The sequence below is a fragment of the Falco peregrinus genome, chromosome Z (assembly GCF_023634155.1).
Source record: "Falco peregrinus isolate bFalPer1 chromosome Z, bFalPer1.pri, whole genome shotgun sequence".
In the NCBI taxonomy this organism is placed as follows: Eukaryota; Metazoa; Chordata; class Aves; order Falconiformes; family Falconidae; genus Falco; species Falco peregrinus.
The window spans coordinates 16,608,728-16,624,168 of record NC_073739.1 but is presented as its reverse complement, the minus strand read 5'-3'; the positions used below and the strand labels follow the sequence as shown (position 1 = coordinate 16,624,168).

The following is a 15,441-nucleotide window of genomic DNA, read 5'->3' as shown; positions in this document are numbered from 1 at the left end:
GCTCGGTCTGCTATGGTGGTCATGCAGGACAGGAGGGGTGCTGTGTTGTGTGGAGTTACTGGGCACCAAAGCCAGCTCGGATCAGGTCACTGCTGCACTTGCACTGCTTCTTGTAAGGCTTGTTCTCCACCGGTTCAGGTGGTTCCTGCCATAGAAATTCCTGTAACACACAACTCAAATTCCAGGTTACAACAATTTACAGATATTTCCATTACAGTCTCCACCCTGGTCCCTTTGGGCCAGGTTATAGGCTTTAACATTGCAATGAACTCCTGCCCTTGCCCCTGCTCCGGCTTGCGCTTACCCACAGGCTGCAGACCCTTAGGGTTGTGCCTGCTCCAAGTGGAGCCGTACCTATGTGCCACAGTCTCCTCGGGGGTACACCTGCCGTGGCATAGACTCATCCACAGCCACAGTCGCTTTGAGGTGCACCTGTGCTACCATGGCCTTATCCTGGGGCCACAAGGCCTTCAGAGATAGACCTGCTCCAGCGTGGCCTTACCCCTGGCTGCAGTCCCTCCAGGTCTGTACCTGCTCTGTGGTGGGATTGATTGTCCATGGCCACATGCTTTGAGGTTCTCCAGCATGACCTCATGCACAACCACTGATACCTCAAAGTCTACCTGCTGCAGCATGGACTTATCCACAGCCACAGATGCTTCGAGATGTACCTTCTCCAGCATGGACTTGTCCTTGGGCTGCAATTCCTTCAGAGGTAAACCTGCTGTGGCACAGACATAACCATGGCCACAGATGCTTGGAGATGTACCTGCTCTGGCATGGACTCATCCACAGCCACAGACACTTTGGGGTGTCCTGCTCCCACATGGATTCATCCACAGGCCACAGCCCCTTCAACTCGAGTTCACACTGGAGTCCCAGCCTGTCCAGCACAGTGGCACAGCAGCAGCAGTGATGCCCTGGCCATCTGCCAGCCCCGGCGCGTGGCTGCTGCTGTTATCAGAATGTTCCGGGCACAGCACAGCGAGACGATAAGCAGTGCAGCAGCACAGCAAGCAGCAAAAGCAAGAAGCAGCCACTAACAAGCACTAGACTCTAATATACAGCAAGGCAAGCAATCCCCGTGGCAAGGGGGGAGCCTCCCGATTAATAACTAAACAGCAATAACAGCTATAGATTCGATCTAGCACATCCCAATCAAATCTGTTATCTCGAGCTCTTTGAGCTCCACGTTGGGCGGCAAAAAGGACTGTCATGGTTACACTCCTGCTGGCAGCTCAGCCCCACACAGCCACTCACTGCTCCTCCCTGGTGGGATGGGCAAGAGAGTCAGAAGAGTAAAAGTGAGAAAACTCGTGGGCTGCGATAAAGACAGTTTAATAGGCAAAGCAAAAGCCGCGCACGCAAGCAAAGCAGAGCAAGCAATCCATTCACTGCTTCCCAGCGGCAGGCAGGCGTTCAGCCATGCCAGGAAGCAGGGCTCCATCACGTGTATCAGTTGGGAAAACAAATGCTGTAACTCCAAATGTCCCACCCCTTCCTCCTTCCCCCAGCTTTATAGGCCGAGCATGACGCCATGTGGCCTGGCACATCCCCTGGGTCAGCTGGGGTCAGCTGTCCCGGCTGTGTCCCCTCCCAGCGCCTTGTGCCCCCCCGGCCTCCTCGCTGGCTGGCGGGGTGGGGGGAGAAGCAGGAAAGCCCTTGGCTCTGTGTAAGCGTTTCTCAGCAGCAACAAAGACATCCCTGTGTTATCAGCGCTGTTTCCAGCACCAATTCAAAACATGGCCCCATGCTATCTGCGGTGAAGAAAATTAACTCCACCGCAGACAAAACCAGCACACTCCCACACAGCAAAAACTGCACTGTCTTGCAGCAGAACAAAGAGGAGGGAAACTCAAAGGCTTCAGAATGATGCCACTCCCATTCTCTTTCCCTGTCCAAAACATGATTCTGGAGGTGACTATTTAAATAGTTTCTGGAAAATCTGTTTTCTGATAATGGTCCAGCATGCTGGCAAATACGTGATTTGCATGTGAAGACCAAAACTGCATAGGCAAAACTATCAGAGCCAGCTGGGAGAAGTAAGATCCAAGCACCTGGCATTTTGAGAAGTCATTTTGCTTCTGTCCATGGGTCATTTTCCTGTATCATTGACAGCACTTTGAGCTGACTTGACAAAACTCCTGGAAATCATGTTTCTCCCACAGTAACAGAGCACTGCAGAAATGACAATGTTTCTGGTCCAGCAAAAGCTCAAAGCAGGGTTATGCCCCAAGTTAGATCAGCTTGCTTAGGGCCACAACCAGCCAAGTTTTAAAAAGCCCCAAGGACAGAGATTACACCGCCCCTCTGCAAAACCTGCCCAGTGGCACAGAACAATTAAGTCCAGACTGTCCAAAATCAAGAGAGATTTCTGAAACTTTATGCTGTCCCTGGAAATACACACAATACAGCATACATTTTGAACAGCAGCATGAAACTTAAAAACATTTCTTTCTATCCAGATTACCATGACCTACACACTTTTAGAAACATGTACAGCCTCAGGCAAACGTTGCACAGATCCTCATCTAGTGTAAACCTCCGCAAGTTTGTTAACTTCAGCAGGACTCCAGCTACTCATAGCCTTCGCAGTCTTACAGAGTCATAGAATGGTTTGGGCTGGAAGGGACCTCTAAAGATCATCTAGTCCAAGTTTTGCATTTGAGAAATAACATGTTTCCTCATCTGGGGCTAGACATTTTGCTACAGGCTCAAACAAAACTCCAGTAAATTTCTTTAGGTACTTGTGAATAGGGCATTACTTGGTAATTACCATGGTGATTGCTAAAGGGTCAGAGAGTGGCAATGAGGACAAAAAGGCCCAGGGAAAAAAACAGGAGCTCTTTGTAAAAGTATTCAGATTTTGTCTGCCAGTGCCAATAAACTCAAACTACCCCCACCTAACATTTTGTTTGCTAAATAAAGGCTATTTACATCCCTCCAGCACAGAATTACAGCAGTTCGGAGCACTGGGTCTTACCAGCCCCTCATCAGTGTCTATCTGACAGCTGAATGCACTAATGGCAGTGGTACTCACAATTCACCCCACAGCACCCAAAGGTGCAATTTACTGTTCAGTGGTGCTTTATGTATTGCACAGGCACACACATGCACACACCAGTGCATGCACACGTGCCACTTCAAGAACAATTTTCCTTGCCTCAGTCAGGACTTGATGTGCACTCCCCACTGCGGGCATCCAGCTGGTGTGCCCAAGGCCAGGAAAGAGCCCAATGAGGCTCCTCAGCTTCAACTGGGAGCTACTTTTGGAAAAAGCCCATGTCCAGGGCAATGTGGTTCTGTATGCCACAAAGGAAAAAGAAAATAAACATTTCTTTCCAAGTAACTTACTGAAGTAAAAGCAGGAGATTTACAAAGATATTTTGTTCACATAAGGCAATTAATTAAATAATTATTCTTAAATAAAATTCCCAGCTTCCAAAGCAAGCAATAAACAATTCTCTCTAAACTGCTGCGTCCCATCGTTTTCTATCAAGCATCAGATATTACCACTAGCTGCAGAGAGGGATGAACTAGCACTCCAGCAAGCAAAACTTGGCTTCAGATGACAAGTCACCCTTCCCTTCCACATGCCTCAGGGTCTTTCTGTTCCTGTGGGCCCCTTGCAGGAGCTCCCATCAGATGACAGTGATGCCAACTGTGACCCAGCAGAGCAGACAGGTCCCAGCAGGCAAACACAGAGTAAATGTTCACCCCACAAGATCTGAGCCACCACTGTCCTACATGCTTGGTCTTCACCTGTTCTACCAAAGTTAGTGGCATGAGCAATGCTAATGACGGTGGCCCCACAGGCAGAATTATTTTGGCTGGCTGGCTTCCCTGCCTCCTGCAACAGCCTTACTCTGCTGTCACACTGGGACACAAATAGAGGTAACTATACCCAAAGCTGACTGACACCATGCCATGCACACAGCTGCCTGCAGTGACCATGGGAGGCTTCAAGGCACAGGGAGGACTCAGAGGGGAAAGGCGAACGTCGAACCTTGCTACGGGGAGTGTGAATGCCAATAGGCAACCCTTAGAGGGGATTAAACCTCTCAAAACTGTTGAATGACTGGCCAAATAGGCCATTTGATAGGCAAAACAGAAAGAACTTATTTCCATGCCAACAGAGCCTGATGGCTATTCAAAGATACCCATCCGGAAGATTTTCATGAGGTGCTGAAATGCACAGGCTTCAGGGGAGCAAGAGCCATGCAAACCTCACAACACCTGCAGAAAAAAAAGCATAGCAAGTGATTTTCAGCTTATAGAAGAGAGCCTGATCTTCTTTGCATGTTCTCAGAAAGAGTCAGCTCCCTCTCTTTACAGCATCTGACAGATGTGCTCAACTCCCAGTGATTTCTTGGTGGTGCAAAGGCAAGAATGGGCAGCTCATTCTCTTGCAAACCAGCTCTCAAAACTGCTTTGGCAGGAGGATGAATGTGTCATGGCCCACCCAGCTCAGGCTGGACCCACTGCACTTCCACCAAGAAGGTGTCTGCTCCTTGCTGCCTATGTCACACATAGTGTTCCAAACTGCTTCAGTCTGTGGCTCCGTACCTTAGCGAAATGAGTCTCTTGTTGCCAGTTTGCACAGGAAAGTTTCTTGTTTAACCTACTGTTTAGGCAGTGCTGGCACAGACCTAGGTTTGCATGAGAAGTCGTGCTCCTTCTCATGAAACCCAGTACGGAGTGTGCCTAATTCACCACAAGAGTCATTCCTGGCCCACGCTAAGCCTCATGCACACCTCTCCCCAGCTCCACCTCTGCCAGTCGCTTCCCAGCTGGCACCAATGCACAGGGATCCTGCCCCAGTGCACCACCAGCACTCTTTCTTTGCTGGGCATCACCCTTGCTCTGTGCCAACCCTCTGCCATGGCACTCACACCGAATCCCCTGCAGTGGGGCAGGGGGTCCCAAGGGTGATGCTCTGCTCTAAAAAAGAGCCTGCCCTGCCCTGCTCATGTGCACCTTCACCTACCACAGCACACCCTCTGCAGAGCCTGCTGGCCTTCCATGAGCCAGGGGAGCTGCTGGGCTTTCAGACAAGCATGCTGGGTGGCCCCTCTTGCTGCCTTCCCGACCAGCTCAGGTGGAACCATGCTGGATGGAGATGGAGGCTCCCCACGCCTCTTGCCCCAGACAAATTTTCTCTCACACAGCCCTGAGAAATGGCCTGTTTTAAAATCATCACGGATTGTGGGTTTTTCTACAGAAGAGTAACTACAACAGGTAACTCAAGCCTTCCTCATGAGCCTGGCTATATCCATGTGATGCTCTCAGCAAGCAATTCCTTTTCCCTGCAGTCCCAAGTTCCCGTAGAAAACTCAACCAGGGGATGAGCAGCAGTATTAATTTGGAAAAACAGGACAGATGATAAACAGCCAGGCCACTGATGCAGAGTGAAACCTCGCTCCCACAACACAAGACATGTGAACATCTAATGCAAATATGCAATGGACACATCCCACTAGTCTGTTGCTTTCCAGTCCCTCTTCTGCCATGCAACTGGACTCCATATGACAGCTGCACATCAGTTCTCCCTCAGAGGTTTCATCTTGGTCCCCATACCACACTCTGGGTATAAAGTGTTTATCTCCCACTAACTCCAGCCAGGTGCAAGATACCTAAAGCTCATTGACTTCAGACACTTCACACTTCTTTGCAGACACATGCTCTGGAAGTGAATGAAGGATGCCCCATCACCTGTCTTGCTCCAAAAGACTCAGGCTTGTGGTTCCCTCTCAGATCTTAATCATGAGCTGCAAGTAGGGCTCCTTTGTCACAAAGTGTCATGAAGCATCTGGCTGTGATGCTCTCCACAATTCAGCAGCAAAATTGCAGAATCACAGAATGGTCAGGGTTGGAAGGGACCTCTGAACATCACCCCCTGCTAAAGCAGTGTCACCTAGAGCAGGCGCCACAGAATCACGTCCAGGCGAGTTTTGAATGTCTCCAGAGAAGGAGACTCCTTGCACCAAACACAGAGCCAATAAAAACCCAAACTTTCTGTCCCATCACAGATGCAACTGAGCTTGGGATGCTGGCTGTGCCAGAGGGTATGTGCTCTCACTTCATCTGTGTGCAGCCAATCCAATCTGGGATTTTGGCACTGCTGGACCCTTGACTTGCAGCACATTAAATACAGCTCTGCTGTTCCTGGGACTCACAGGCAAAACAAAACGTTTCCTCCCTTCAAAGAAGAGAGGAACTCTGATGGTGGAACCAAAACTATGAGTGCACTGCACCTGAAAGGGCTGTCCACACATTTAATGTCCAGTTCCCTCTGGTTTGGTTGAGGTGGGAGAAGCCACTCAGGTAACAGGGCTAACAGAGAGCAGGGCTTCCCAGTAGTTTACTCCTGAGGGATCTCAACAGTGTGGCTTGTAATACAGGAGCAACTGAGTGGGGAATGAAGCCTAAAGGACTGGGTTTTTTCCATGGCTGGAAATTGTTCTAGGAGCTCCAAGTACATGGAATTTTGGCTGAGGTAATTCCCTGGCACCTACTAGTACTAACAGACTCCAGTCCTGAGAGGCCAAGGCAAGATGCCCTTGTGCAGGGTATACTCTGCACTGCCTAGTCTCAAAATCAAGGAGGACTTTGCCCAGTTGAAGGCCGCAGATCTCAGTGTAGGTAGGATGTGAGATTTAGATTTAGGAAATTTAGACAGAAAAGTGCTGATGCTAAACTTTGTCCCAGGACCAAAAGAAAGTCCAAGCTATAGCTTTTGTATGGCTAATACTCCTGAAGATATCATACATTTTCTATTGCATTAGAACTCAAAACTTTTAATCAATGCATGACATTTTCCATTTTACTTACCTTTGTGCCTCCTCCAACACAGCTGAAACAAAACAGAAAACAAAATATTCACGAGCATGAAAAGCACCAACTTTTCTGCTCCAGCAACAAGCACCGCTTTGATTTACAGACGGAAATCTGCAGTCTAAGATCCACCTGGGTGAGCAGAGTTCCATGTTCCCCACAGTTGCCTCCCCACAGGAACTGGTACTCAAAAGAGACACCAGTGCTTAAAATGGGATGTACACCTGCTCCTAGCATGGAGAGTTGAACATGTTTTTAAATAGGCTGATGATAATGACAGATTGAGGATAGTCTCCAGGCCACCACACTATACAAGTCCCTCTCCACTCACAAATACTGCCACTACAGTTTAACCTGCATGATGAGGGAAGGAGAAGGGACAACAGCCAGCACATGCTGTTTGGGTATCCATTTCACTCTGCTTACTTGCTGGGCTCTGCCAAGGAAAGTGCCTTCTTGGAAAAGGATTTTCATCATGAGCAGGGATGGCAAAAGCAGCTGTTCAGCCACACCATCCCACCTCAGCACACATCTCTTTCATTCCCTGTCCTCTACAAGTGCAAAGTGAAGTGTGATCTGATTTTGCCCTCTGGAGGCACAAAATTGGCATGGCGCAGAGAGACACGCAGCCCCATAGGTGACTGAAGTACCACACTGCCTTTTGGAAAATCTGGTAAGAAAATTCAACCCCAGCTACAGCTTCCCGTGAGCCAGACGGCAAAGCACTGCAGGCGTGGCAGCTTCAGTGCTCTCCTTTGGCGCTGAAGGAGTGAGTTTCTTAGTTCCTCTGGGGTAATACTACCCTAGTGTTTTGTGTACTTCAAGAACACAGGTGTCAGTATGGGAGGCTGATTTTTCTTTCAGCACAAACTCTGCAGCTTGAGATTTGAAATACGGCCACACATCTGCAATCCAGCTACTGGGACCACACACATGGGTCCTCAGAGAGAGCCACTTCACAGTTTGTTCTGCTAGCTCCACAGTTCATTCCCAGATCACTGGAAAACTGCACAAATAAGCAGGTGGCCAAAGACTCTGGGATACCCTTATTTAGCTAGACATTAGGGCTGGGGTTTCTTTGCTGCATGCGCATGGATCCTCACACACATAGATTTTTCTCCAAGCAGAGAAACAACTTTGCTGGAAACCTCCAAAGCAGCTCTGTTTCACTAGGATGAACATCTCCCACCTCCCCTCGCTCCCTTAAACATCATTTGTGCGATGGCCAAGAGGGCTTTGGGAAAGCTTTTCCCACAGAGATAAGACTCAGCAGTGCACTGGTTACCTGAGTTCTGGGAGAACTGGCAGGAGGCACCAAGACACGGGCAGGATCAGCTGCACAGCCATGCGCAGTACCTGCGCACCTAAGCATATCCACCTCCCTGCACACCCACTCCTCTGCACACATCTGCCCATATCCATTCCACACACCTTTGGACACTCACGCCTTGGGTCCAGCCACACACACCTGTACGCACCAGCACATGTTTGTACACACACTTGCATGTCAGTTCACACCCGCAAACCTGCGCACAAACTCTCAGCCCCAGTGCCCTTGCACACCCATGTACTTGTGCACGATCAGCCTGCCATGCCCACACATCCCTCTCTGCACACCCGCGCACACTGACCCTTTCAATCCCACTTCTAGCACCTCCTGCCATCCGCTTTGTCCTCTGGCTTCCAAGGATCACCATGCCAGCAGGCGAGGAGGCTGTGCTGCCCCCAGCCCTGCAGGTGGGTGCCACAGGGGTACAAGTCCTGGGCACATGTTCCTCACCAGGATGCACTCATGGCACTTGTTCTGACCCGCAGACCTGCGGTCTGACCCTCAGCCCCAGGGTCTGACCCTCAGCCCCAAGTATCCGAGCAAGCAGGAGGGTGCTGGCAGGTAAGGATGTCCCAACGGCAGCCTGTGGAGAGCCTAGTGTTCTTTCTGGTTGGGAGGAAGCATCATGCACCTGGAGGTCCTGCGACACAAGGATCAGGGACAAATGAGTCAGATCATGGTTAAACCAGGGGCACAGCAGCCCAGCTCTGTGCCGAACTGCTGCTGGGGACCGGAGGTGAGGGCCCCAGTCTGCATGCATTTCACCGAGCGGCTCCGCACACAAATCCCACTGCCTGAGCCCGCACTCACCATCACTCCCCACGCCGATCAGTCACCGAGGGTTTTTGCACGTTTCATTCGTTTCTACCGGGCAGGAGCATGGGGCTCCAGGTGCGACACCGCCAAGAGCCGACTGCTCCGCGCCGCGGACCGGCAGCAGCCTCCCCTGCGACAGCGGCGGCCCCACACCGCCCGCACCCGCTGGCCGCCAGCCCAAGCGGCCCCAAAGCTGCCGAGCCGTGCCCAGACGCCCGCACCGGGACCCCGCAGACGCCCTCGCTCCGCCCGGTGCCCGCCGCTCTCCCGGCGCTGTGCGCTCCCGACGGCGGCGGGATGGCGGCGTCCCGACGGCGCTGGGGATGGGGACCACGGGGGGGGTGGCGGGAGGAGAGGGGGGGTTGCCGGGGCTGGGCGCTGCCCCTGACCGCGGCGGCGGCGGCGGCACGCCCGGCCCTGCCCGCGCCTCCCGGGCTGCGGGGCGTTGCAGGGGGAGTGCCGGCCGCCCGGGCGCGGAGCCGCTGGACACCGCCGCATAAAAGCCGCGGCGGAGCGGCGCTGCGCCTCCTCGGCTCGGCCCGGCTGGGGGCCGCCCCGACGGCCGCATGACCGCCGAGAGCCGGCTGCCGCCGGGCCCCCCGCCGCCGCCCCCGCCGCTGAAGACGGACGCGGCGCCGCCGGGGGAAGAGGCGGCGGCGGCGGCGGGGACGCGGGGCGGGCGGCGGCGGCGCAAGCGTCCGGCGGAGCGGGGCAAGCCGCCCTACAGCTACATCGCCCTCATCGCCATGGCCATCGGGCAAGCGCCCGAGCGGCGGCTGACGCTGGGCGGCATCTACCGCTTCATCACCGAGCGTTTCCCCTTCTACCGCGACAGCCCCCGCAAGTGGCAGAACAGCATCCGCCACAACCTCACCCTCAACGACTGCTTCGTCAAGGTGCCGCGGGAGCCCGGCCGTCCCGGCAAGGGCAACTACTGGATGCTGGACCCCCACGCCCGCGACATGTTCGAGAGCGGCTCCTTCCTCCGCCGCAGGAAGCGCTTCAAGCGCAGCGACCTCTCCACCTACCCGGCCTTCCTCGCCGAGCGCCCCGCCGCGCCCTGCCGCCTCTTCCCGCTGCCCGCCCCGCCACCCGCCGCCGACCTGCCCCCGGCCCCCGCCGCCGCCGCCGCCTCCTGCGCCTTCGCCACGGCCGCCGCCTTCCCCGCGCAGGGCTGCGCGGCCACCGCTCTGCCCCACGCCTACGCCCCGCTGCCCACCGCCCCCGGGCCCTACGCGCCGGGTGGCCCCGGGCAGCTGTACGCGCCGTCGGGGCGCCTCGTGCTGCCCGCCTCGCCGCCCGCCCCCGCCGGGCTCTACGGCCGCCGCTCCCCCGCGCACTACCCGCCGCTGCCGCACGCCTACGGCGCCGGAGGGCAGCTGGGCGCCGCCGAGCCCGGCCCGCGGCACGGCGCCTACCCCGGTGGCCCCGACAGGTTCGTCCCGGCGCTCTGACCCGGCCCGGAAGAAGGCCGGGCGGCCCGACGGCGCGGACTGGAGCCCGGGAGAGGCCGGGCTGTGGGGCTCGCCCGACGCAGCTGGACCCAGGGCCGCCCAGGAAGATGCTGGAGGACCTTGGGCTGCACCTCCGCATCCTGCCACCTGCCCGGGCTGCCCGTCGAGGAGCGCCGCAGCCGGCTGAGGGGGGCCTGCCCAGCCCCTTTGGCTCTCACTGGAGAAGCCCTAGGGGCTCCCAAGTGCCTGAATGGGGCAAACAGCCCTTCCCTCTCTTACACCTTTCCTGAGGCAGGTGCTCAAAGCTTCCTGCCAGGCTCCCACCCTCCTGGCACAACCAACTGAGCCCCCAGGTCTACCCGGGAGGATCTCACTTTTAAGTCTCTCCACTGTTGACAATTTTATGTATAGAACGAAACATCTGCTGGGGCAGGGGAGGAGGGAGGCAGGAGGAAGCGTTCCCCAGCCTCGTGCAGCCAAAGCTGTAAAAGTGGGATGCATGGCACTAACGTGGTGGCGTGTCCCTCATGATGTGCAGGGCTGTCACATCAGTTACTGCACCAACAACGCAGCCCAGGCTGGAGGAGGTTTAGATGCTGAGGTTGCAGCCAAACACAGCAAGTCAGATCCCTCCAGGGCTCATGCTCTGTGCTGCAGGCATTAAGAGAATGGTGGGATCGGAAGTACAAAAACTTTTACTGTGACCACGCTCAGCTGCTGGAAAAGAGACCCAGCGAGGCAGCAGTATCTCTGCCCTTGGAGGTCTTCCCGGCTTGATTGAACAGAGCCTGAGTGACCTGATCTGTCTTTGGAGTTGGATCCAATGTTGAATTTTGACCTGCTTTGAGTGGACACCTGGTCCAGAGGTCTACGGAGGTACTTACAACCTAAATTACTTTTATCCTAAGGTCAGCCCAACTCTGTCTGTAGCGTAGAGAAATCAGCATTTATGGGGGCAAACTTTCCATCCTGAAACAAGTTGGAGAGGCAGGACATAGTGCCTTTTCATCTTCGTTTGCTCCCCTTTCAAGCTTCCCTAGGATGGAAGAAAGGCTAGAGGAAAACATAGAGGGGGCAACTGATAGGAATGGATGTGAGCGGCAAAGGCTTGAAAATAGATCCATGGGGAAACTCAAGGAAATCCCTCCCAACAGATCCCATCAGGGCCTGGAGAGGTGGTGGATGTTCAGGGCTCTGCCTGGGGCTATGAGCAGAGTGGGAGCAGATATAACCCTGCTGCTGTCCAGATCTCCTTATCCAGCTACTTTTTCTTGTGGAGCGGGAGCCAGTGTTACCAAGACTGAGGAGGTTGGTGAGGGATACTGCCATGTGATGGAGCCTTGCTTGGGGAGAGGTAGGTGCAAAGTGCAGCCAGAGCCTCAGCAGGAGCTTTTGGAAGAGCAGAGAGGGTGCACCAGGGTCTCTCTCACCACAGAAAGATTCAGATCATAGTATAACTGGGGTTGGAAGAGATCTTGGGAAGTTTCTGTTCCAATTTTGTGCTAGAAGCAGGGTCAGCTCTGAGTCAGACCAGGCTGCTCAGGCCTACCTAGTTGAGCCCTGTCAGACTCCAAGGATGGAGATGGCACAGTGGTTTTGGGCAACTTGACTGTCCTCACGGGGGAGTTTATCCTTCAATCCATTCAGCACTTTCCTAGTCTCATTTCCTGTCTACTGCCCTGTGTCCTGCTGCTATGCACTGCTGCAAAGAGCTCTGATCCCATGAAGACACCTGTACCTTCTGGTCCATGGAGGATTTTTTAGATGAGGTCCTCAGCAGGATGAAAATTGTGTAGAGGCAGGTCCTTGCCTTCTGTGGGTGGGTACTAAGGTCCAGGTATTCAAAGTGGGACATGCAAGGAAGAAAACAGAATGGAGCAGGAAGGTGTCTGGATGTCCCCACAGCGCAGTTTGGGTGGAGGAGGCTAAAGCCCTCTGCAGTAGCTGGACAGAAGTTGTATACCTGCGTTCCATGGGGCTCTGAGGTAGGAGATGAGTTTTAGATTCACAGCACCCATCCCTCTCTCAGAATGGTGAGGACAGCACGTGGTGGGCAAGGTACCTCATGGGCTGGGAGGCTGGGGCTGGCCTGGCGCTGCTGCCCCTTGTCCATCCAGATCTTTTTGTAGTATGTCAGGAAGCTCTGCTGCCTGCACACAGAGCTGGGGTGGTTTCGTTGCTGTCACTGGGGGCAAGTGTAAGTGTCATTCGGATCTTTGGTGTGGTCAGGTGAATCAGATTTTTTTCCCTTCCCTGCTTTCCCTCCAGAAAAGCAGCGTTGTCTCTTTCTGTGTCCTTCCTGCTCCTGGTGTGTCCAGAAACTGCTTCCATCCTGGCAGGCGCAGAGCCCTGCCTCTGCATCTTGACTGCCTCAGCCTGGGGCAGGTCTCGCCAGATCCTCTCCCAACTTCTCCCTTCACCAGCTGGAAAAGAAGCCGTACACTTGGTTGCACTCTTAGTTTTTTGATAGCTGCCTGCTAGCTCTCTGCTTTTATTGGCTGCAAGGACTGGACTGCATCCCTTTGCTAGCAAGTCATGCAGACCTCTTTCTGGTTTAGGGGTAGCTGGGAGAGGAATTGTCCTGCCTCCTAATGCCTTCCTTCTTCCTGTAAGAGCAGTTATCAGTGTGGATCAGATCATTTTCCTGAGCCTAGAGGTCTTCTGGCCCTTGTTCCCCATTACTTCAACCTGATTTTTTTCTCTCCTCCAACCCTGGTGCTAGTCTAAGGTTCAGTCTAAAAACAAGGTCATCAGTGATGATACAGGTCTTGTGTAAGCTATTCCTGACCTCAGATAGCTTTGGTAGCAAGTTCAGGGAGCAAAACGCAGTGTCTGGAGGATATCCATGATAGATCTTGATGACTCAGAAGGCACAAATTGGGTAGGTTCAGTTGCATATTGTTTGCAGATAAAGTCTAGATGCTTGTTCTTACTTTTCTCCAGATCTTTTATACCTACAAGCTAGGTAAACCAGACATACCTAGAAAGTATACTTTCTGCAGCAGGTGCAGTGATGAGCCTTTTGCATCAAGGCACATGGCCACAAACTGCTTCACCTTCAGCCACAAGCAGCTAGAAAACCTGGGCAGGAGCTTCGTGCTCAGTGAAGAGCTACACAGACCCTTCAAGGGACAATACGTCTGTGTGGGGTCTCTGCCCTTTGGGGTTTTTGAGATGAAAATAGACAAGGCTATACCTGCCCAGTGCTAATGTTTGCAATACTCCAACCTCCTGCTTGCAGCAGGCCTGGAGACTCAGAGATCCCTTCCCACCAGCACTGTCATGGTTTTGTGGCTATTGCAACCTCTCTGAGTTGTGCAGGCTCAGATGCAAAGGGTGTGCTGAACACTGCAGGTCTGTCCCTTGTGGCAGCAGGATGTGCTGGCCCTGTGTCTCACGCGTGACCACTGGCAGAGGAGGACAAGGTTGTTGCATCCTTGGGGAGCCATGGGGTTGGGCCGGTCATGAGGATATGGGGATATGCCATGGGGATATATTAGATGGTTGGATCTCAAATATATGCATGTGCCATGGGGATATGTTAAACATTTGGATCTCAATGTATTTTTGCTGGGCACTTTGCTTGTAGTTCTCAGGCACCATCCAGAATAAGGAAAAATTTTGATTTCTGGAAGCTTTATTGTAAATATCTGAGGGGCCTCCTTTTAGCAAAGCTAGTCTTAATTTTCAAACTAGTCTCTTTTTTTCTGGGAGAAGAGTCTAATAGGTTTAGGTTATAGTGCTGTAGGAAACACTTAAGTGTAAGCACAGAGGAGGAGAGAGAAAGGCCTTGAAAGTGCTCATTCCTCAGAGGACAGAGCCTCTTGATTCCTGCTCTGCCCAAGTTCTGGTACAGTCAGGTGCTGCACTGACTCTGGGAAAGAGGTGGATTGTTACAGCCCAGGAGAACATTTTATTATGTATTGGAGATTTTTTGTATTTACTCTTCTACTTCACTTGTAATGGAAATAAATCTTTGTCCTGTTTGTAATGGAGTGTCTCTCTCAGTTTTTCCAAGCCTTCTCTGCATTCCTGAGGCCAGGAGAGCGATGATGCGGAGCAAGATGAGCACTAGATGATGCTCCTTGCGTTTTGCTGTGTCTGTCTTACCTTGGCTTTTCTTGGTCTGGTGGGATTGCTGAAGACATTGGAGGGGGTAAGGGGGTGGCAAGGCCAGGGCAGAGATGGCTCTACCAAACTTCTGCAAACCCCCCAGCCCCAAGTCACCAGTCTGCTTTCAAGGTCTCCTGTCAGGCTATAAGTGTGTCCTGGACGTCAATGCATGAAGCACCAGCCCGGCCAGGTGCCTCTGCTGAAAAGGGGCAGGTAGGGAAGCCAAGGCACTACCTGTGGTAAGAACACAGCCTGAGAGGTGGGCAAAGGAGTTGTGCTTGGTGTTCATTACTCTCTGATTGCTCCAGTGTGGAGCCAGGCCAGCTGGAGAAGATTTTACTGCTGGAGACAACATTATGTTGCCTGTCCTGTGGCAGCAGCACCAGAAATGTTTGGTCTTGCCTCCTGCACCCCAGGCCAGTGAGGTTTTTTGGCTGCAGAGGTGGAGTTCCCACAGCCGTTGGCTGACACTGTGTTCACCTTGTGCAACAGCAGCATCTGTGGGAACAATTCATGAAGCAACAGCCGTAGCTAATGGGAGGTGTAACAGGCCTTCAGGGGCAACTGCACACTTCAGGGCAAATAGTCTGGCTTGCACATGTCCAAGATAATGGCAGATGTTGCCCCTTCTGCTGAGAGGGTGGTCACCAGCTTCCCAAGAGGTTTTGAGGGAAAGCAAGCTCTGCAGCTGGTGTCCTGTCAACAGCCCGAGCTGGCGGGAGGGCTATGAATGAGGTGGCAGCACGTAGTTTAATCTGCCAGGTTATCAAAGAGCAGATAGGAAGGTCTTCAACAGCTCTGGGACTCCCAGTTATGATTTATCTGCCTTTGGAAGAGGCCAAGAAGCGCATCAAATTTATGAGAAAGAGTATGTGGGTGAGGCAGCTGCCATTT

The 15,441-nt window shown here is 53.2% G+C and overlaps 1 protein-coding gene across 1 annotated transcript; it reads left to right on the top strand.

The window, feature by feature from the left end:
* The first annotated feature begins 8,663 nt into the window (after window positions 1-8,663).
* Window positions 8,664-14,419, top strand: FOXE1 (forkhead box E1). The gene has a single exon (XM_055791399.1). The coding sequence runs from the start codon at window positions 9,547-9,549 to the stop codon at window positions 10,432-10,434; it is 888 nt and encodes a 295-aa protein (XP_055647374.1). The 5' UTR covers window positions 8,664-9,546; the 3' UTR covers window positions 10,435-14,419.
* The last annotated feature ends 1,022 nt before the right edge of the window (window positions 14,420-15,441 follow it).

Bases quoted from the DNA above. Each gene is read 5' to 3' on its own strand.
- FOXE1 (XM_055791399.1), top strand. From the start codon at position 9,547: ATGACCGCCGAGAGCCGGCTGCCGCCGGGCCCCCCGCCGCCGCCCCCG.